General features: G+C 36.6%; 4 protein-coding genes across 4 annotated transcripts; 3 read left to right on the top strand and 1 right to left on the bottom strand.

Annotated features, from left to right (window-relative positions):
* Window positions 1-2,418: 2,418 nt before the first annotated feature.
* LOC133707195 (uncharacterized) lies at window positions 2,419-6,014 on the top strand. The gene is made up of 6 exons (XM_062132755.1): window positions 2,419-2,558; window positions 2,644-2,723; window positions 3,130-3,265; window positions 3,756-3,893; window positions 3,989-4,110; window positions 5,707-6,014. Exons 2-6 carry the CDS (start codon window positions 2,680-2,682, stop codon window positions 5,867-5,869), a joined length of 603 nt encoding a protein of 200 aa, XP_061988739.1. The 5' UTR covers window positions 2,419-2,558; window positions 2,644-2,679; the 3' UTR covers window positions 5,870-6,014.
* Window positions 6,015-7,836: 1,822 nt separating this feature from the next.
* LOC133743880 (probable rhamnogalacturonate lyase B) lies at window positions 7,837-13,105 on the top strand. Its single transcript, XM_062171948.1, has 15 exons — window positions 7,837-8,056; window positions 8,213-8,334; window positions 8,555-8,605; window positions 8,701-8,820; window positions 8,961-9,080; window positions 9,654-9,795; window positions 10,083-10,253; window positions 10,379-10,534; window positions 10,621-10,727; window positions 11,091-11,181; window positions 11,731-11,872; window positions 11,963-12,119; window positions 12,343-12,459; window positions 12,548-12,671; window positions 12,750-13,105. Exons 1-15 carry the CDS (start codon window positions 7,943-7,945, stop codon window positions 13,002-13,004), a joined length of 1,989 nt encoding a protein of 662 aa, XP_062027932.1. The 5' UTR covers window positions 7,837-7,942; the 3' UTR covers window positions 13,005-13,105.
* A 488-nt stretch (window positions 13,106-13,593) lies between these two features.
* LOC133743881 (probable rhamnogalacturonate lyase B) lies at window positions 13,594-20,516 on the top strand. The gene is made up of 15 exons (XM_062171949.1): window positions 13,594-13,715; window positions 13,829-13,950; window positions 14,196-14,252; window positions 14,678-14,797; window positions 14,902-15,021; window positions 15,378-15,519; window positions 17,181-17,351; window positions 17,463-17,621; window positions 17,723-17,829; window positions 18,259-18,349; window positions 18,654-18,795; window positions 18,893-19,049; window positions 19,468-19,584; window positions 19,669-19,795; window positions 20,080-20,516. Exons 1-15 carry the CDS (start codon window positions 13,674-13,676, stop codon window positions 20,326-20,328), a joined length of 1,923 nt encoding a protein of 640 aa, XP_062027933.1. The 5' UTR covers window positions 13,594-13,673; the 3' UTR covers window positions 20,329-20,516.
* On the bottom strand, window positions 20,516-22,950 carry LOC133743882 (flavonoid-6-hydroxylase-like). Its single transcript, XM_062171950.1, has 2 exons — window positions 21,914-22,950; window positions 20,516-21,405 (listed from the first exon to the last, which is right to left on the bottom strand). The coding sequence occupies exons 1-2, from the start codon at window positions 22,901-22,903 to the stop codon at window positions 20,776-20,778; spliced, it is 1,620 nt and encodes a 539-aa protein (XP_062027934.1). The 5' UTR covers window positions 22,904-22,950; the 3' UTR covers window positions 20,516-20,775.
* Window positions 22,951-23,322: the final 372 nt, after the last annotated feature.

The following is a 23,322-nucleotide window of genomic DNA, read 5'->3' as shown; positions in this document are numbered from 1 at the left end:
AATATAAACACAAAAACTCAAAATCAAATAGGTATCACAAAATCCTAAGTTACAAAATCACAACTCTCCAACCTTTCTCCAAATGCATGAAACAGAAAAATCAACAATCACTGGGTCCGACATAAATGAAATAAAAGCTAAGAATCAGTGGAATTCTCTGAAATTTCATGCTATAATTCACAAAAATGAAACACCAACAGTACACACATCAAGAGCCAAATGTTGCTTAACAATCAATAAAATCCAAAACTCTCCACAAGCACAAAAATGATATCTCTCTTCTGTGAATCCTCTACTTTTTCTAGTCAACCAAATTAGAAATTAATAAGTTATTACTGAGGAGAGAATCACAAGAAGTTAATCATAAGATCACATATTAGTAAGTTACAGAACCAAATCTATATATCAAAGCACACCAAACTGCTAATTCTCTTCAAATCCTTCCTCAAATCTTTGAAAATCGAAGTTAACTAATAAGAGAATCGCAGATCTTAAAACTTGAACCTCAAATTTCTCCATCTCACTTAAAAGTTATACCAACTACTTGCAAATTCTCCTAAAATACTTGAGTTCTGAGTATTTAAAGCTCAAGGAAACAACAAATTATCGATTCGAACTAAACAATATCGAGATGCATTGATGTAATCTCACTGAAAATACTGATCCATACCTAGACATTCGTACCTGGATTGAAGATGAAATTCCGGCACCGGTTGTCGATCGGAAAACCGATCGGGTTAATCAAACAGCGGGTCGATTATGGTGAAAAGGTTGGGGTGGCAAAATTCGAGAAGCATTAAGCAATCTCATCACTATGCAATGCCAAATTTGAACCGGTCGATGTCGTGAAGGTTATGGAGCTTCAAATTCCGGCGATCCTGAAAGTCGTTCGCCGTAGCCACCATTGTTCGCTCTCTGAAATTGGAACGTAGAGAGAGGAAGACGAACAGAGTAGTGGAAACTCCGAGACTCTGAGACTAAAACCTATGAAATTTGATTGTATTAGGCTTGAAGGGCAAAATGGGAATAAAAAAAAATCAAAAACTGACCTTTTTTAACATCACTTCATTATTCATAAGGATTAAATTAATATTACTAACAATTCATTATGGACCTTTTTATCAAGTGGGAAACTAGGTGATATTTTTATCATTTCACACTCTAATATGACATTTTCCATCATTTCCCTAAAGTTTATCCTATAGTTTCATATCCCAATTTTTATTTTTATTTCATATCCTATAGTTCCATACCTTAATCAGACCAAAAGTTTAAGAGTTTTTCTATTGGAACCTCCAAATTTACTCACTTGACCTCTATGCTTTTTACACCTCCTATCAAATTTTTAAATACTAAATTTACTCACTAAACCTCACTAAAGTTCCTCAAATAACCTCACTCATAAACAAATTATTATCTTTAAAATAAAAACTTAGTCATTTCAATGATTTAATTACTCTATAAATCTTAACTACATATACATACCTTAATCAAACAACATGCATAAATCGTTTTTCCAATAAAATAAAATAAATAAAAAACACAAGGTATTGATTTTCAAAATTAATTTCAAATCAATAAGAAAATATCATGAACTATTCTGTGGTTTTTTTTTTGTTTTTTTCTATTTTAGTTGTTAAAGACAATGAAGAAATCATTTTTTCTTAATGTTTATTTATTTTCTCTACTTTTTGTACCTCATGATTAATTATTAAATATATATATATATATATATATATTTTATAACTGCTACTCTTTTTTTTTTTTTTTGCAAATATAATGGATAGACTTAGATTCAAGTCATAAATTATAATATGATTTATTTTGTTTTCCCTCACCAATATGTGTTCAACATATATATCAATATATCATACATTTTTATGTCACATTATCTTAATTATATTTTTAATTCTTATTAAATATATATGAATGCTTTAATGAGTATGTAGTGAATTGGAAAATGAAAATAGATAAGGGAAATAATAAAGAATACAATCTAATATTATTGAATTGGAAAGTCTACATAAAATAACTATAATATTTTTTTGATATAATTATTGTCCTTAATAGTCATTTTATAGTATGTTATATATGTCATTTAATAATTCATAATAGAGTAAGGTCAAGTGAGCAGATTTGGAGGTCCCAATAGAAACACTCAAAGTTTAATCGCTTTATTTACTTTAAAAGTTGTTTTTGAACAAACTACTCAAATATTGTAATAAATGACCAAGTAAGGCCCTCTGTTATAGTTTTGCCTTAGGCCTCAGCTTCGATTGGGACGGCCCTAGTAATGGGAAAAGTCGCATGGGTTGGATTTAAAGGAACGTATCTCAGCCCAATTAGTCCTGGACTCTGGACAGCCCAAAAGCCCATATTTAAAAAAATATATATATATTTCTCTCGCTTCATTATTAAATGAATAAGGAAAGAGGTTGTTAGACCAAAGCATTGTCTTCCTTCCCCTTCCATTCTTCTTCTCTTCATAATAATTCCTAAACAAATCGTAATAGTCCCACCAAAACCAGAAACGAGGACAAGCTCCCTTTAGCTTTCGGGTAATCTTTCAACCCTAAATTCATTTCCTTTTTCCCCTAAATCTTATTGTCTTCGATTTCTTCCCTAATTTGCTTCGTCTTCAAGGTTTTCCGAATTGCAGGGCTTAGTATCTGAATCGCCATGGCTGTTGCATCTGATGAAGCTAACAGGATATGCAATCACTGGTAATCAATCTTCTAAGGCCTCTTCGTAATTTTGAAATATATATGAGTTGGGTTTGCATCAGTGTTGATTTTTGTTCAAGAATTCTAGGTTTTAGTTGTAATTGATTTTTAATCTGCGATGCTGTGTATATGATTTTAGCCAATTAATGCTAGAGTTGTGAAATTGAAAACCCATTTGCCGAAATTTCGTTTAGGTGTGTAGGCAAAAGATCAAGATTCCCTGCTTCCTTGGTAGTGGTGAACTGTTTGTTCAATTTTGGAAAGCTAGGTTATGAAGTGTAGATGTCTTGGCCAATGACTTAGAATTGTATGATATGCTTGTGGAGACCGTGGCGGTGGCCTTTTATGTGTCATTGATCTAACGCAAGTAATGTGCTAATGGATGATTTGTTTATGTATTTTTCAGTGAAAGAGCTATCCCGTCTTTAAATATTGATTTGCATTATGCTCACTGTGTCCGCAATCTGGAAAGATGTAAAGTTTGTGGTGACATGGTTCCGAAAAAACATGCTGAGGAACATTACTTTGACAACCATGCTCCGGTAAGTGAGTTCTTTTTTTGAAAGGTTTTCACTCCTGCTAATATATTAGGTGGGATTGTACACATGCTTAAATTCTTTTTGTTTGGTGTAAATTTTTCCAGAAGATACTAGTAGTCACTAGGAAGTTAAATTCCATGGTTATGCATGAGTGTATGAATTTAGTGGGTGTTACATTCTTAGTTGACAAATGTCCATGTAGGTCTGAACAGGCATATAAATGCATCTGCACAGTTTGTTTGTGTCTGATTTTCATTTATTTCTTTTCTTGCCAAGAGCAAAACATCTGTAGATGCATCAAATCTCAATGAAAGAAGAGAAGGACAAAAAAAAAAAAAAAAAAAAACAGTTTGCAGTCATCAATGATCAACTGAAAGATTGGTCAGGCCAACTCATTTTGTTTGATTAAGACTGTCTTGACTTGGGTGTAGACATATGATATATCACTTAGCTGCGGTTGATTGTTACATTAATGAGATGTGTATTTGAACAGGTATCTTGTTCACTTTGTAGTGAGACAATGGAACGTGATATATTGGCAATCCACAAAGGTGAAAATTGTCCTCAAAGAATTGTCACATGCGAGTTCTGTGAGTTCCCATTGCCTGCTGTTGATCTAGCTGAGCATCAGGTAATAATTTCATTATTTGAAATGAATAGATGACATGGTAGATGATATACATCGGCATTGATAGAGTTTTATATCTGCATCTCTTAATAATGCAGGAAGTATGTGGCAATCGGACAGAACTTTGTCTTCATTGTAGAAGATACGTTAGACTTCGAGAAAGATATAACCATGAGATTAGTTGCAATAGTGTCTCGGAAAATACCGTGGGACCTTCCAGGTTAGTTCACTATCATTTTGCTTTCATATATTAATTTAGATATTATAGTGATTCCATATAATTATGTAATATAATAGAATATTTTGTGATGAGTGCCCGTGATTGAATTTTCTTGCTATCTTTTAGCTTAAATTATGGTCAACCATCCATGACTCATCAGTTTAGTATCTGAACTCCCCTATTCTTACATTGCTAGATGGTATTGTTTCTGCTAGAAAATAAACCAGAACTAAATCAATGGATGGTTAGTATCTGAACTCCCCAATCCATGACTCATCAGTTTAGTATCTGAACTGCCCAAACATTCTGTACCTCTATTACTAAACGACAAAGCGGTTTGAATTGAGTGGTTAAATCCTAATTTTTAATTTTTTTTTTATGGTGTCACGGTTGTTATGTTGGGTTGGTCCTTGATGAGACATTACTTTTAGAGGAGGCAGTCGTTATTTTGTTTTCCCAACCCTAGTATCCCACTTTGGGTTTCAGCGCTAGTATTGGTATAGCTGATAATGATAATATCACACATTTTTATTTAATTGGTTGATTATTTAGTCAGTAAAGGGAAAGAAGGATAGTGCAACTGACGCAACTGACTTTTCTATCATTTGGTTATGGCTGTCTCTGTCTGTAGCTAGACTCATCATATTCTTTCAATTCTTTCCCATTGAATTGATTTCAACGGCCATATCTTCTGCGGGTTGTTTTTATTTTTATTTTTTTCCCAAAGAAGGCTAGGCGTGTGTTTACAACTTCTGCTAGACCAGACTAGTACTTTAAATTCAAGCTGACTGCATAAGTTGAATAGTATTGGTATAAAATCTGAACTATGCCTTCAGAACAAAAGAAACCCAATTCAATTATTATCACTATGGCTCTTTTTGGGTTGCCGTTATCTAACTTCTGAGCTAAAAGATTTAGACTGGAATATTGGTGGGCCAAAGGGTCGAACAATTTTTTTTTGCAATCCAGAAGCCTCTAAGTATAACCCTCAGGTTTGTGTTGGTAAGAGGTAGGATTCTATTGGTATGCAAACTGATCCTGGATATTCATATTCCTTTCCAATTTGGATTTATTTTGTGTAAATGTTGCTATGTAGTGTTATAGATTTCAACAAAAGAGCAAGTATGGTTGATTCTTCTAAAAAAAGAGCAAGCATGGTTGAGAGTTCTAGCTTTCTCTGACAATCTAAATTAATAAAATTATATTTTATCTAGAATTTTATTAGAGGCTTGGTTTCCTTTCATTCCATCAAGTTACCAAAGTAATAGGAATGGAACCAATCCAATTTGATCAAGGTGGTGGGTGAATCATTGAAAATCCCTGGTTGGAATGGCATGAATTGACCTTAAATTACTGTTTGTTTCCTCACCCGCTATTTGGCCCATTATTGATAAGCTGGGACAGAGAATATCTTTTCTTTTTAAGTTGTTAAAACTAGTAAACTACCCAACCGTTTTAGCATGCATTGTTTGGTGTTACAGATGCCTTGTTTTAGAATTATGGTGATGGGTGGTAGTCTATTCGTGTCCTTATCTTATTTATATGTTTTTCTCTTTCTTTTGTCATGGGTATAACCCTTTGTATTTTTATCTGAAGGGATGCCAGGGAAGCTGAAAGAGGGCAAGGTCCCCAAAGAAGAAGACAGCCTAATGAGTTTTCACGGAGAGGGCTTGTGTTCACCATTGCATTAACAGGCATTGCCGTTCTATTGGGATCTCTTTTTTTCCAGAAGAAGGCAGAGGGCAGCCAAGTAAATTAGCAGCCGAGGAACTAGTTCATGTAAATCTTTTCGAAGCTTGTAATTGTTTCTGTACCTTGACTTTCCAAAAATCGTACTCTACTTTTGTAACCGTATTAAACTTCCATGAGTCATCTTAATGCATCGACTGATTATGCTAAACTGACATGCTTTGTTCTAGTGCACCGACTGATTAACCTAACATGCTTTGTGAGTTTGTGATCGATTTTCATCCTTTCCTTGCCAATAAAGAGAACAAGTCTAAGATTTAGGGGTGTCTCAGCAGGCTCATAGCAGTTATAGGAAGCAGTTTCAAATATAAAAGCTGCTTAGTAATTATAAACATGCTCACAAGTAGAGCACTTCTATTTAAATGTCCACCAGCGACTCTGATTCAGCCTTTTTTTTTTTTTTTTTTGGGTTATTCACTTTTAGTTCATAGCTTACTGAATGCTCATCCGCTTGCAGAGGAACCTACTTTAGTTTTAGTCTTTATCATTATTTTTTTCTCAAATACCAACACATCTGTCTGCAGTTGAATTGTATAGGTTTTCATATTCCATATAATTCAAATCACTTTATCTCTTCAAACATAAGAGAACAGTTGAATCATCATGCTTCAACATAGCTCTGATTTTTTTTTTTGTTTTTTTGTTTTTTGAATTAAAATAGAGAGAGGATGACAAATGGAATACAGGTATGTAACACACGATGAAGTCTTTACCACACTTGGTGGACGCTTGACTTAGTGTGTAAATAATCATCCATGATTGACCACTAAGATGCAGATAAGTTTTGTAAGTAATTATCCAAATATTGACCACTAAATCCATTATCCATATATAAATATCCCCCTGAATTAGGTTAAGATCATTGCTGATATCGTAGCTTTCTTATCCTTTAGAAGGAACTTGGGTCAAGCATATTTTCAGATAAGTAAAATTTACTGCAGATTGTTTAGTCAATATGAGACTTCGAAATTCAAACTTGTAGTCCAAGTTTCACTCAGTGCTCCCAAAGTCCCAATGCTTTGATATCTGACATGGTTAGTTTGCGTTTCACCTTTTAGTTTTTGTCTTTTTTTGTATGAAAAATATTTATTTTTAACCAAAGCACAAGGTTTAATTCAAGTCTTATTATTTTTTTCTTGTCCCAATAATAAGAACGTCTATGGCTTCAAATTCGATTCTTTGCTCATCTTCCTATACAATTATCAGTGTTTTCACTATTAAGAAAAAAAACTCAGAATTTTCATTTTTTATTGATGCTTAATTGCTAATTAATCTTTTATTAACCTCATCCCTTCCCACTCTTGAAGGGGCTCGAACACACGACCTCCCAAATAGGAAGCAATTATCTTACCACCCCACCAAACACACGCACCCGCTTATTGGTCATTATTATTCATACGACGAATTGATCTTTACAAAATATGTGCTTTCAGTTTAAATGTTTAAATTACACATAATAACTTCTTATTGTTGTGTCCTCATGGAGAATATCTTATTATTACATTTAGATAGTCAGATGATTCGGTATTCTCGGTGCTTTAGTGTCGTTGAATGGTGAAAAACAACAAGACAGTTTCCAACCGGTCATTATTATGATGAATGATTTTCCTTCCTATTAAAATTGTCCACCCTTTCATTAAAAAAAAAAAAAAAATACACGGTTAAAAATGAAAGTAAAAAGCTTTTTGTTGCGGTTAAAAATCAACCGGTCATTATCTTCCTCCCTCCTATGCGCGGCAACGGCCGGTATCATCAACTGTCAAATTAGCCACAAAATGATAAACACATGCTCCTCCAATCTTCACCCCTCTTGATCACATTAATCACCGTCACTGCCACCCATCACCTTCACTCTCTCATTCTTCTCGCCGACGACGATTGATTCGAAACAAGCGACGATGACGTTTTCATGGGCATCCCCGTAATTTCAGAACCCCACCTCTCTCTCTCAAGTAAGCATCCAACTTTAACAACATTGGCATTAACTCTTGCATTTTCAGTCTGAAAGTTCTGATCTCCCACATTTTTCGTAACTTGATAACCACCCACAACATAACCCAGTATAAAAAAACCAAGCTTCCTTATGTCTTGGCGGCAGAGATTCAAATCCAGAGTTGGTTCGATAGGTTTCAATAGACAACAAGAGTCTCAGACCATGTCAGGTGCAGGAGTGCGGTTGCATAATCAGGGTCCCCATGTAAGTCAAATTTTTTGAGCCTTTTGGTTTCTTAAATCAGACAAGAAGTTGCTGAAGTTGATATGGTTGGATATGTTAAAAGGGTTAGTTTGGATTTTTGTTGTTGGAAGGAAAGTGAATGGTTTTCGGTTATGTGTGTTGTTTTTGCTTGTGCAGGTGGTTATGGATAATGGCATAGTCCAAGTCACCTTATCAAACCCAGATGGTATTGTCACCGGAATACGATATAATGGGATTGACAATTTGCTTGAACCTCTCAATCCTGAACATAATAGAGGGTACGCGGTGAATTGTTTAGTTCCTTTAAGTTTGTATTTGAGACAAGCAGAATTTTCCAAAAGTTTTAAGTTAAAGTAACTACCAGATTAAGGTAAACAGTTCGGATAGATGTTGGTAGAGAAGCATGGATTACAAGTATATGTCTTGCTTTGCTTCTTATCTTACATTTGTTAGCTTATGAGATTAGGAATTGACTATAGATTCAATCTGATTATATAGGTATTGGGACCTTGTCTGGAGTGGACCAGGAGTTAAGGGAACATTTGATGTGTATGTATTTCTCCTCTTTTCTTTCTTAAATTAGTGGTGCAACTTTTGAAACTATCTGATCATTATTCATGACAAATTATCTGGTGAATATACAGGATAAAAGGTACTACTTTTAGGGTTATTGTGGAGAATGAGGAACAGGTCGAGCTCTCGTTTACAAGAACGTGGGATCCCTCTCTTGAGGGGAAATATGTTCCCTTAAACATAGACAAAAGGTCACTGCTAACTTTATTTGAAGTTTTCAGTGTCATTAGTAAAGCCAAGTGCCACTGTATGTTAGGATTAGGCTTATATTTACAGAGTTTATTTGTTATAGTTTTGCTCTCATGAATGTTGTTTTCTCTAATTTATCCAGGTTTGTAATGCTTCGTGGTTCCTCGGGCTTCTACTCCTATGCAATTTATGAGCACCTGAAGGATTGGCCTGATTTTGAGATTGGTGAAACCAGAATAACTTTCAAACTGAGAAAAGACAAGTAAACTTCGTCTTTCATATCATCAGATATATTTTTCCAGTTATGCATGCTGATTTGGTAGAAACCATTTATAAGGATAACTAACAAGTGACACAAATTTAGAGCACTGTGTATGCTATATGGAAGAACAGATTTTGTCTTTATTTCAGGGTACATGAAAATAGATTTTATGTTTTCCTACAATTTAGAGATTATTTAGTTTGTTTATAGAGCTTATAAGTAGTATTTAATATTTATTACTGCATTATTTGTATTTTTATGTATAAAATTATATTTAGATAGCCCCTATGGATGTATAACTAGGCCTCACTGTAGATTAGTGCTTGAAACTTGTATATTGATAGAGAACATATCGATTTTTGCCTAGTTTAGTTCTCTCCATCCTGTTCTACTTCATTTCCCTAAGGTTCTATTCTATCTCTTCGTTTGCTTCTCTGCTAGTTGTGTGTCTTACATCATCTAGTGACCTATTCCATCTTCATGTGCTCAAACATAGAAGTCTTAATATCATATTCTCTTTTTGGTAGTTTAGCAAATGTTGCTGAATTAACAATGGTTCAACCTGGGGAATAGGTTCCAATACATGGCTATATCAGACAACAGGCAAAGATACATGCCCCTACCTGATGACCGGATGCCAGGAAGATGCCAGCCCCTGGCTTACCCAGAAGCTGTCCTACTTCTGAATCCCAAGATGCAAGAGCTTGCCGGAGAGGTACTCTTATCACGATTTCCTACTATTGTGTACTATGTTAATGTTTCTTTTTGTATATGTGGGGATTATCAAGCCAAATGTTTTGAACACTTTCTAGTTAGTTTGTTTTTATCATTTGTCTTCTTAGCGGAAAGCTCACCAGTTAGTGGGTTATGCCCTTTTATATTAAATGAGTGATTTTTGATCTTACACCTGTGGAGAATACAGTGCTTTTCTCTGTATATTTTTGTTATGTATAGGATGGTTTGTTTTCTGATTCATTTGTTACACAATTTCCTGAGATGCAGGTAGATGACAAGTACCAGTACTCATGTGTGAACAAAGACAATCAAGTTCATGGTTGGATATGCACCAACCCACCAGTCGGCTTTTGGCAGATCACACCAAGTGATGAATTCCGGTCTGGTGGACCTCTGAAACAGAATCTAACCTCACATGTTGGCCCCACCACTCTTGCAGTATGTGGCTGATATTAGAATACTAGTCATTAGTAGAATTCTGCAATGTGGGTGACTTGCTCAATATAGATGTTATTATAATTTGGTGACATTAGCTATGCTTATAAACTTTGCGTTATTGTCAGATGTTTCATAGTTCTCATTATGCGGGACAAGATCTGGTGCCAAAATTTAGAGGTGGTGAACCATGGAAGAAGGTTTTTGGCCCTGTTTTTATCTATCTCAATTCTGTGGGAATTAGAGATGATCCATTCTTTTTTTGGGAAGATGCTAAAATTAAGGTTTGCCAGAATACTTGTATTTTATCATTCATTGTAAACTAAGAAAGCAATGTTATGGGTAAATGATGATGCAAAATGATGTTCAGATGATGGCAGAAGTCCAAAGCTGGCCATATAGTTTTCCAGCTTCTGAGGATTTCCAAAAGTCGGATCAACGGGGTAATGTGAGTGGTAGACTACTTGTCTTGGACAGGTTGGTAATTAGGACACCTGCAAATACAGGGAAGAGGATTCTCTATCTCTGGTGCAATGATTTTTTCTATGTATTCATGCATATGGTTTGGTTGTTTGTTTAAATTGACATTTATCCTCTCTCTCTCTCTCTCTCTCTCTCTATCTCTATCTCTTATTTTTTATTTTATTTGTTCAGTTTAAGTATACCAAATAGTAGGTTGATACTAAGAAAGTAATGACATGCGTGGGTTATAAATTGATTCAAGTTTGTTTCCAAGTATTGAATTGATGGTTCTCATTGCCAAAAAGAAAAACATTGATGATTCTCAAGTACCTTTTTTCCCATAAATGTAATTAAAGTCTTTGTAATTATAATGTTCAGGTATGTTAGTGAAGAATATATACCAGCAAATGATGCTTATGTTGGTTTGGCTCCACCAGGAGATGTAGGATCATGGCAACGAGAATGCAAGGTGACCTTTGTGAAACCTCTATTTGGTCTGCATAACAAACTCGTAAAGTTTGATTCTATAGCTAGTGACTAGGTTTTAATTTCCTAACATCTCCTGTAACTTTGGTATAGAAAATTACTGGTTGACAGTATTCAAGGTTAGCGAACAATAAGAAATTCGTCTATGTGCTTTGTGTTAAATGTAATTTGAAATTTTCCACCAATTTCATATCAATTCAGATATAAATCATATAACAGAATCCTCATGGTTCCAATTTTCGTTACTTTTCCAGGTTTTTTTTTTATTCTTGCCAGCTGAATGACGATTAACTGGAATTATTGAATTTCATGATTTTCTAGGCCTCAAATGAGATATAGATACTGTTGTGGTACTGCTGTTAGCATGGAGCTTTGTGTCACCTGTTTAAGCATCTGCTCTTGTGATTAAGGCAGAAAAATGTTCAAATGATCTGTTATATGCTATACTTAATTATGCGCAAAGCAAATTTATATTTCATACATCATTCCTGAACAAACCCTTATGGATGGTTGTTATACTTATGCTTCTTAGGACTATCAATTCTGGTCGAGGGCAGATAACAGAGGTTACTTTTGCATTAACAACATACGTACTGGCACGTACAATCTTTATGCCTGGGTCCCTGGTTTTATTGGAGATTACCGGTATGAAGCAGTCATTAACATAACCTCAGGTGTTGTTCTCAACTTTCTAATTCCAAGTCAATTGTTTCCTTTCTTTCATTTGATTTAATGATAATCGGTTTGGTTAACTTGTTATCCAGGTTCTTTTACTGAAATGGGTGATCTTGTGTATGAACCTCCAAGAGATGGGCCTACATTGTGGGAAATAGGCATTCCTGATCGTTCCGCTGCAGAGTTTTATGTTCCCGATCCCGATCCGAAGCATATTAATAAGCTTTTTGTTAATCATCCTGACAGGTTAGTCATCTTTGATTGCAATTTGAAAGAGTTAACGGTTTATGGATCTTCATATCAGGGTGGTCAAAACTATCATTTTTTACTCCCAATGTGCAAATGGTTGAAACAGTACTTATATAATCTAATAGCACCTGGCTTCGCTGATAGTCATTTCAAATGCCATCAAGGGAGTTTACGACTTATTCATGTTACGAATTTAACATTGAGTTTATGCTTATGGCAGGTTCAGGCAGTATGGTCTGTGGAACAGATATACCGAATTATATCCTCATGAAGATTTGGTTTATACTGTTGGTGTTAGTGATTATAGTAAAGATTGGTTCTTTGCTCAGATTCCCAGGTTTGGATGGTTCTTTGAAACAAATGGTGGTCATTCTGAAATCATAATGACATAATGATATCTGCTGGTTAATGCTGGTGTACTGCAGGCAAAAGGACAACACACATGAAGGAACAACATGGCAAATTAAGTTCAAACTTAACAATGTGGATCGAAACGTTACCTATAAACTGCGAGTGGCAATTGCATCTGCAACTCTAGCTGAAATGCAGGTAAAATCTTGATTTGTTCATTACTGTGTTACAACTTACAAGTGGCACTGATTTTTTTTTTCTTCGTTTCATTTGTAGGTTCGTATCAACGATCCAAACGCAAGACGACCTCTATTTACGACTGGACTGATAGGGAGAGATAACTCAGTTGCGAGACATGGAGTTCATGGGATCTACTGGCTGTTCAACATCAATGTACCGGGTGCTCAGCTTGTTGAGGGTGATAATACTATCTTCCTGACACAACCAAGATGCACCAGTCCTTTCCAAGGGCTTATGTATGATTACTTACGACTTGAAGGCCCCCCATCTTGTGGTTCGAGCCCGTCTTAAGTACGAAATTCATATATTTATATGTAATATTTGATTTGCATTTTCATATTTGTAGTTGAATCCTGCTATATGTTTGATATATGGTCTTATCCGATGACTTATTCCATGTGTATATAATGACCAAATCTCTCTCTCTCTCTCTCACATCTGGCACTAATCCCAAATTGAATCTAACTTGATTATCCATGTCAGCAAATCTACATGTTAAGCCCATAATTAACTAGGTGCTTATGTAATTGTCAAATGACACTTTCGTAGCACTCCAGGAAATAACTATCATAATAGCTACAGTACAACTGCTCCACAATCTACACAAACGACTCTTGCACGCTTACAGTGGTGCCGACTAAGTAACGACATTAAAGAAAAGGGTATCTTGGAAAAGATTGCTTTATCTTAAGTTCAAGAATACTATACCTAAACGTAATATTAATAATGTTCTTATAAACCTATATAAATCCTATTTTGTTTTACACAATGCAGCTAGCTTTCAGCTTTTAGAGAGGTAAGAACAAATACTCTTATGTTTTTCATTTTATAAATAGTCATCATCTTGCTAGCTTTTAATCAACCTATAGTGCCATTGTTCTTTATTTTTCAGGAATCCCCAGCTGCTGTAGAAACTGCTGTACAAGCTGCGGAAAATAGCAGTCGGCTGGTCTCGTCATCATGCCACCTATTGGGGTGCAACTGCTTATTCAAGATCGTCATGTAATCCATTTCAAATTTTCAATTACTGGCTACTACTATATATGGTTTGCATAGAAATGTTAGTTTCTGCATAAAAATTTAAGCTAAATAGATTCATGTCACGTGTACTGCAGGTAATGATGGATAATGGGTTTGTCCAAGTGACATTGTCAAATCCAGAGGGAATAGTCACTGGAATACGATACAATGGCATCGATAACTTGCTCGAGATTCGTAATGAAGAAATTAATAGAGGGTATGTACAGTTAGCTAGCCTCAAAAGTTATTTCCAAACGGACGGACGGAGAATTATTTTTGGTTGGAAATTGTGTTATTTCCAACGAAATAATATCCTCATCGGTAAAAGTTGGTCGGAAATGATCACCTTTGTTGTAGTGACATGAGGCTTAGTTAGAGATACATCACATCTGTCTTTCTACTGATTTTTCGTCATGCAATACTAAGTTTAATTTAGTTTCGGGATAATGAACATTTATGTAGCTACTGGGACCTAGTTTGGAGTGAAGCGACCACCGGAACAACAGGAATATTTGATGTGTAAGTCTCAAACCCTCCATCTCTCTCTTGTGGTTAGGGTTTAGGGTACTCACTGAGTTAGTTTTGGTAAATACTTGAAGCGAGGTTTGAAGCCATTTGAGTAGAAGAAATACCATCATCTCAGAAATGGCGTCCTGAAATTATAGTCTTCGATCAGTTTATATTGAATTTTGAATTGTTAGAATGTGATGTATGTTGCATGGAGCTGAGAGAAACCCACACATAACAAATTAATGTTCAAATATAAATAACTAACCAACAACCTATCACATAATGTATGCTTCCAACTAAACGATATTATTTAGTACATTTTCTTTCTCAATAAACTGATTTTGTTTTGGGACAAATTTTCAGTAAACTGAATGACATAATTATATGAATCAGTTGGGAATTTCTGTAATAATTAATTGCCAATATAAATGCAGGATCAAAGGAACTAACCTCAAGGTTATAGTGGAAAACGATGATCAGGTGGAGCTCTCCTTCACACGAACCTGGGATTCCTCCCAGAAGGGCAAGCTCGTTCCCTTAAATATTGATAAAAGGTCCTCATTGTTGATCAATGTAATAAAAGTATAAAACAAAATGAAGGTATTGATAACAGCAATATTGATTTGATGATCATAAATGATATTCTGTTTATATATAGGTTCATAATGGTTCGAGGTTCTTCAGGCTTCTACTCATACGCTATCTACGAGCACTTACAGGAATGGCCTGCTTTTGAGCTCGGAGAAACTAGAATTGCGTTCAAACTCAGAAAAGACAAGTACACAAATATATCCTAACTTCATAATCCTTGTTTTAAATTGTATATCAATTGGACCTATTGACTCACTAGTCAATGATTCATTGATTAGGGAGTCAATAGATCCGATTTGCACAATATGCATAGGTGATCATTACACATGAATATGCCATTACCTATTCATGAGTTTGAGTTTTACATTCATTATAAATCCAAGAGCTATCACACATCTTTGACTATCATATTGAAAGTCTTGGATTTGAGACACGTTATATTACTACTAAAAAGGTTCACGAGTATAGAATCCATATCTTCGAACATTTGCAATACCAAGAAAACATTGCGTGCTGAGGTGTATAAGCATTGTGAATGGGCAGGTTTCACTACATGGCCATGGCAGATAACAGGCAAAGATACATGCCGTTGCCTGATGACCGTTTACCACCTAGAGGCCAACCCCTGGCGTATCCCGAGGCAGTTCTACTCGTCAATCCTATCGAGCCTGATCTTAAAGGAGAAGTAAGTTACTATTACTTTTAGGGAAAAATTCACCAACAGTGTCTGGACACTTAGGGGACTTTCAGAATGATACCTGAACTTACAAAATTATCAATGTGATACCTGAACTCATTTTTTCGTATCAACGTAGTACCTACGACCAATTTCCGTCACGGCTCTGTTAAATTTTGCACGTGGAACACACATGAGGTCGAAAATGAGGGCAAAAAGACTTATTTACCCTCAAAAGTTTTTTTTTTCCATTTTCTTTCTTTCTTTTTCTTTTCTTTTCTTTCTTTCTTTCAATTTTTTTTTTATTAAAGATTGTGTTTGCTCAAAATCCTGAATTGGAAACAGGTTCTTATCCCAACTCCGTGAAATGGGTTCTTCCCAGAAAAGCTCCCAATGGAGGAGCGTCTTCGACGACGTGAAACTCAAGACCATCCCATCAATGCCAGAAGCTCTAATGGCCGAGATCAACACTGCAATTTGCAATCTTGAACACGCACGCGCCTCTGTTCTTCTCGAATCTACGTCCCCTTCTTCTTCCTCTTCTTCAATCTCAAAGAATGAGAGCTCTGCTCAACCTCAGTTTGATGCCCGGAAAGAGGATCAGGCTTACAAGGCAGGCTGTGCTGCCTTGGCTGCTGGGAAGCTCGATGAGGCTCTTCTGTCATTGAATGTTTCGCTTTCGAAATGCCCACCTGATCAGACCTCTGCCGTTGCGAAGCTTCATTCGCTTATCTCTCTCACATCTCAGTAGCTGCACAAACCCACCAACTGAATTTATTGATGCAGCTTTTTCAGGTGTTGTATCAGATCGAAACAGTAGCCAGACCCAACAACAGCGGCCATGGAAGATCCAAATAGCAACCTGTCCAAACCATTGGTAATGATGTCGCCGTCACTGCAAGTCGCCGCCGTCGTAATTGAACTCCCACCGAACCCAATCTGGAGCCACCCCTACCAAACGTCACCCCCGGTGCGTTACCGTCTCCAAACCCGATCGAACCGGCAACCAGATCCCACTCCGGCAGCCATGGCGATCCGATCTGGTCCCATACTCCTCTCAGCCCTTCGACCCACTTACCTTCATCTCCCACAACGAAACAACCTCAAGCACAACACCAGTCCAACAATACCATGAATTGAACACTGAACCTAGCACATAGAACCCAAGCACAACACCAGTCCAACAATAAGGCGTACTCGCGCCGTCGGGGAAGAACTCCGAAGAAGAAGAAGAAAGAAAGAAATAAAAAAGAAGAAAGAAAGAAAGAAATAAAGAAAGACAATAAAAAAAACCTTTTGAGGGTAAATAAGTCTTTTTGCCCTTATTTTCGGCCTCACGTGCGTCACACGTGCAAAATTTAACAGAGCCATGACGGAAATTGGTCGTAGGTACTACGTTGATACGAAAAAATGAGTTCAGGTATCACATTGATAACTTTGTAAGTTCAGGTATCATTCTGAAAGTCTCCTAAGTGTCCAGACACCGTTGGTGAATTTTTCCCTTACTTTTATCTCATTAAACTAAATATTCTACATCTAACATCACTTAGATATATATATGGTGGCTATTGGCTATCTTCAATAATTTCAGGGAGCCTAGTATTCTTTTTATTGAAACCTGGCCTAATTTTGTTTAATTGGATGCTTGATGTGCTTCATTGATTTATAAGGTGGATGACAAGTACCAATACTCATGTGACAACAAGGATAGCCGGGTACATGGGTGGATATGCACTGATCCGCCGGTGGGATTTTGGCAAATTACACCCAGCAACGAGTTCCGATCTGGTGGACCTGTTAAGCAAAACCTTACTTCTCATGTTGGCCCTACCACCCTTGCGGTAATTAGAACTAAAGCTCAATGTCATATACGTGCCCTATCATGATAATTAACTAGTACTAAAAGTTTGTCATTGATAATTTAACATTATACAATGATGGTCATCAATCAGGTGTTTCTAAGCGCTCATTATTCCGGAGACGATCTGGTGCCAAAATTTGCAGCTGGTGAATATTGGAAGAAAGTTTTCGGCCCTGTTTTTATGTATGTCAATTCGGAATATGCAGGAAATGACCCGTTGATTTCACTATGGGAGGATGCTAAAATACAAGTAAATTTATTTTCTTGTACAAATATATTTCTCTGAGCTAAATAAATTGATAACTGGCACATTTCTCTGAGCTAAATAAATTAATGGATTGCTTCACTCAGATGATGATTGAAGTCCAAAGCTGGCCATACAGCTTCCCAGCATCTGAAGATTTTCCCAAGTCGGACCAACGTGGTGACGTTAGTGGTAGACTACTTATCCGAGACGGGTATGCATACATAATAATCCTAGAAATGACCAGTTAGACCATATTTGCAGTTCGTTCACCACATGATGTGACAGTTGGTGGACTAATCTGTTTATCAATCAATATGACAAACTTTAATTCGGTCTAAACATGGACTTCTTTAGCACTAGTACAGTAGTATTTAACATGCTTCGTCTGTGGTTAATTAGCATATGTGTGGTAGAATGGGTAAACCAAAATGTTATATAGGACGTCTATATAGTTTCTCTCTGCGTTGTATTTTGCAGTATGAGTTTATGTGAATTCAATCTGACAATGTCTACATGAATTTGGTTATTTCCTGCTCATTTGTTGTTCAGGTCGATCTTTAATTTTCTTACTACTATTATTTTGAAGTATAAGTAATTAGCTTTGATATCTATGTTATTCTAATAATTTTGACATATCTAGATATATTAGCGATGATTATATATCAGCCAATGGTGCATATGTCGGGTTAGCCCCGCCAGGAGACGTTGGGTCATGGCAAAGAGAGTGCAAGGTGACTGAATTTTGGACTGCATAATTTTAACATATTCTTAACTTTCTGCCGAATGATGTGTTAATTTGACAAACTATCAGTCAAAATCATTAACCTATGGATTCTTGTATTAAGTTGAAGTCTAGATTGATGTAATTCTCACTTCAAAATGCATTAGTAATTGAAAAGTGAATTATCTTGATCAATAAATTGAAAGTGAGAGAAATGGCATATCTATTTGTTCTTCCATTTGTTAGATCAACATGCATATCCGCAAATTTACTTTAATTTCCTCCTAATCTCATAGTTAGTTACTTATTTCCAGGACTATCAATTTTGGACAACAACAGACGAGGATGGCTACTTTTCTATCAATGACATACGGACTGGTGATTATAACCTTAATGCATGGGTCCCTGGTTTTATTGGAGATTATCAATATGATGATGTTATCAATATAACCTCAGGTAGGGTGAGCTTCCTTAGTTTTTCTTGTACAAGATTATGGTGAACTGAATGTATATCTCATGCATTCAAAAATGGAAACAATGTAATGCAATGTAGGTTGCGAGGTTGATATGGGTAAGCTTGTGTATGAGCCTCCTAGAGATGGCCCAACCTTATGGGAAATAGGCATCCCAGATCGATCTGCTGCAGAGTTCTATGTTCCTGATCCTAATCCCAACTACATTAACAATCTCTTTGTCAACCATCCGGACAGGTTAGCCTTGCATGCTAGCTACTGTAATATTTGATCATTTACGTTGTCATTTGACCATTCCTCTACAAGTAAATGTTTTGGGTCCGGGATTGTCTAACATGTTATTAGAGCATTGGTTGCATGCATGCTAGCTCCAATTAAATCTGTTTGTATCCGTATCTTGTTGAAAGGCTGCATTTAAGGAAGAGTGTTGGCATTTATATTTATATTGCTAACTCAGTCTTTGGCATTTAAGCTTTTAGGCAGCTAACATCGTTCATAACATATTCATATTAGATGGCCAAAGATTGGTTCTATTGTCAGTGTCAGATTGCTCACAAACTATTTCGAATATTAGTGATCATTGTAATTATCAGAGGTAGACATAAAAAATATCAAACTAAGATATTGGTGTATAATGTTGCAACTAACTTGGCAGGTTTAGGCAGTATGGACTGTGGGATAGATACACAGAGTTATATCCTGATGCAGACTTGGTTTACACGGTTGGTGTTAGTGACTATAGCAAAGACTGGTTCTTTGCTCAGGTTACCAGGTCAGCACCCCTTTCCTCTCGTATTGTGATTGCAGTGATTCAGGATTTACCTGTAACATAGTTTCCTTGTTTCTTTTATTGCAGGAAGAAAGATGACAATAAGTATCAAGCAACAACTTGGCAAATCAAATTCAAGCTTGATGATGTAGACAAGAACGGTACCTATAAGCTGAGAGTAGCACTAGCATCTGCAACTCTTTCTGAATTACAGGTATGAAACTATGCACTAAACCACTATCCACTATTTAACTTGTAATGATATGTAGATGAGTGCAGATTTAGAAATTCTTCTTAGCTTGAGATGGAGAATCCGGCAGGCCAAATCACATTTTACTTGTCCAGCTTTCGTTGACTACACTCAAGTCTTTTGAGGCAATTTGTCGAATTCCACATTAGCATTTTTTTTTTTTTTTCCTCTCTCTCTTTATGTGAATCTTGTTAGCTATATATATCTTCTTTTTCATTATTAACTTGTAAATTTTAACATCTTTGTAGGTTCGAGTAAACAATCCAAAGGAAAATCCTCCTCTATTCACAAGTGGTTTGATAGGGAGGGACAATTCCATTGCAAGACATGGAATCCATGGCCTCTATTGGCTTTACAATGTCAATATACCGAGCTCTCGGCTTGTTGAGGGGGACAATACTATCTTTCTAACTCAACCAAGAAGCACTGGCCCTTTTCAAGGGATCATGTATGATTATATTCGCTTAGAAGGTCCCCCATCTGTAAGTTCCAAATAAGGAACTTGATTGTACACATTGCATGAGATTGATCCCTGATACAAATGCTCGAAATCAATTGTAATATATATAAGCAAAAAGAAACTATATGAAACCTACACTCAATAAACAAAGTTGTAATGTAACCACATACAGCTAGCAGTTTGCCTTATTAGCAAGTGAAAAGTCACAAATAGCATACATTTCAATGTTGCTCCTGTAGTAGAAAAGTTTTTACCAACACCGGCCCTTGGGATGTTCGTTATCAATCTCAGTGCAAACTTAAAATTCTGTCCAACGTTAGAGATCACTGGTTGATCGAGTCTAATTGATGGACCTTGGACAGAATCCTGAACTACTTGGACTGAGATGGTAACGTTCATCTTTACAACTTTGTTATTAGAAACCTTTTTGTTGCAACAAGAGTACATAAAAATGAGAACTAACCCCAAACTACAGCAAGAAACATTAATGCTCGTAGAGTCGAGCGGGAAGGCGTGGAGTGAGAAAGACTTCAACTTTGCCAGCTTTATGGTTGGTCAGTCCCCCTGCCTCACTCATGTCAACCGGCTCATCCCCTAGGGTCGAAAATTCAAAACTGTGAAGCAAAGAAGCGAGAAGAAGAGGCATACTCTTTAGGGCAAGATACATTCCAGGACAAATTCTTCTGCCACTGCTGAAGGGTATCAACTCAAAATCCTGACCTCTAACATCAACGCTCTTGTGAGTTGTGAGAAACCTCTCAGGTCGAAACTCATTCGGGTCAGGCCACACCTTCGGATCACGTTGAATCTTGGAAATATTTATCACGAGGCGAGTTTTTGCTGGGATATGGTAACCGCCGACGACGCAGTCTTCCGTGGACTCGTGATCAGGCCTTGGGATTGGTCCAGGAGGGTATAAGCGCAGGGTTTCTTTGATAACGGCTTGGAGATAAACCAAGTTTTCAGTGTCTGATTCCTTGACTTGCCTCTCTCTACCAACATGTTGATCTAACTCTTGTTGAGCCGTCTTTAGCACTCCGCGGTTGTTGAGAAGTAAAGTCAGAATCCATGTCAATGTCCCGGTTATAGTATCTATACCTCCTAAGATAATAGTCTGCAAAACACGTACAAATCAATATTTGAGTAACAATATTGCTTGGGACTTAGCAACATGCAAAGAGTATATTGCTCGAGAGAAAAAAAATTATAACTGCCTACCATAATTATCTTTCAAAATAGAACTACATGTACCTACAGACCCAAAAAAGAAGATGAAAAACAATAAGGAAGAAAGGAAAAGAAGAAGATCGATGCTTGAGAGGTGACCAAATTGTTTGTTTTATTGAGATATTCATTTGGTCACCAGTGATCATGAAATTTTTGGTCACCAGTGACCATGAGATTTTTGGTTACATATCATTAAATTTAAATTCGATGATAGGTGATCATTAATTTCTTCAAATCATGTAAATACTCACAAAGATAATTTTTTTTAGAAGTGCAAATAACTGTTTTTTTTTCCAATATATAGTAATCCAATCTATAATGAAGAAAAAAAAACACAAACAAAAAGGAAGCTAGTATAGAGCAAGTGAGAATTTGGGTGTTCAAAATGCGCATACCAAGGAGACAGCTTTATTGATAGTATCAGCATCATAAGTAGAAGTAACATTGTCATCACCATCTAGAATTGAAATCATCGCATCCATGAAATCTCTCTCCTCATTATCATCACCATCACCCTTTGAGTTATTCATCTTCCTCTTCTGCTTATGCTCTTCCAACCATCCTTCAAGCAGAACGTCCACCTCTTTAGCCATCTTCTTCATCTCTCTCTTAACCCTAAACAAGTCCAACCACCTCAAGAATGGAATCGTATCGGACACTGCGAAAGCCGCAAGCAATTTCACATATCCCCTAATCTTCTCCCTCAAAATCAAATCACCTTTCTCAGAGTTTAAGATCTTCCCAGCTTCCGAAAATCGTTTCCCTACTATCATCCGAAATATCACGTTCTCGTTTATGCCCTCAAACCATTCTTCCATCTCCACCACCACCCCGGAATCCTTCTCCGAATTCGAACCACCACCATCCCTCCTCCTGATTCTGTCGAAGATTCCCTTTATCGCCGCCTTTACTTCGGATTCCCGAATGTGTTTTAGGGTTTCGAGGCGGTGGCTGGACAAGGCTTCCTTCATGACTATCCTCCGTATCTTACGGAAGTAGTGGTCGTAACGGCTGAAGACAAAGAAGGCACCGTCGTAGCCGAGGGTTTCTCTGGCTAGACTCTTCGGACGGCCGGCGAAGATGACCTCATTTGTCTTTAAACACTCCTTGGCCATTTCCGAGTTGCTGACGACTATGGTTCTCTTCATCCCCATCTTCATAGTGAAGATGGGTCCGTACTGATCGGCCATCTTACCCAACACTATGTGGGCTGGTTCTGATGAGCCTCTCAATAAGTGGAGGTGGCCGATTATCGGCCTAGCGCCGCCGGCTTGCGGTGGAAGGTTGAGTTTTCTCGCTACCCTTGAGGAGTATTTTAGTATCAGAGAGTAGAGAAATATTATTGAAAATGCCAAAACAACAGGTAAGAGGTGGGAGTACTCCATCTCTATGACTGATCGTCTGGATTTCGAGTGGGTTTGAGAGTTACTTTGAGGATTTGGAATGGAGAAAACGTGTTGGGATATGCGGATTAGACCGCTGATGTTAAGTACAGCTCAGTGGAGTTGGTGCATGAGTGCAAATTGGCAAGATATTGCGCATGGAATTGGAATTGGTCATTATTACATGGCATTTTTTTCTTTTTCCAAATTTGGAATTTTTTTCTTTTTCCAAATTTGTTCCAAATCGGGACCCTTTCTTTTAAGGGATTTTGTCCATTTACTCTAATTCTAAAGATTTTTTTGCCTACTTACCCCATTAAGTTTTTTTAATTCCCCTTTTGTAATACCCCGAAAAATCTAAATTATTTTTCCGAGGACATTTTAGAAATGATTTCGTGGTCATGGGAGAAAGTATGAAGCTT

This window comes from Rosa rugosa, chromosome 4 (assembly GCF_958449725.1).
Source record: "Rosa rugosa chromosome 4, drRosRugo1.1, whole genome shotgun sequence".
In the NCBI taxonomy this organism is placed as follows: Eukaryota; Viridiplantae; Streptophyta; class Magnoliopsida; order Rosales; family Rosaceae; genus Rosa; species Rosa rugosa.
This window is presented reverse-complemented; position numbering and strand designations above follow the sequence as displayed.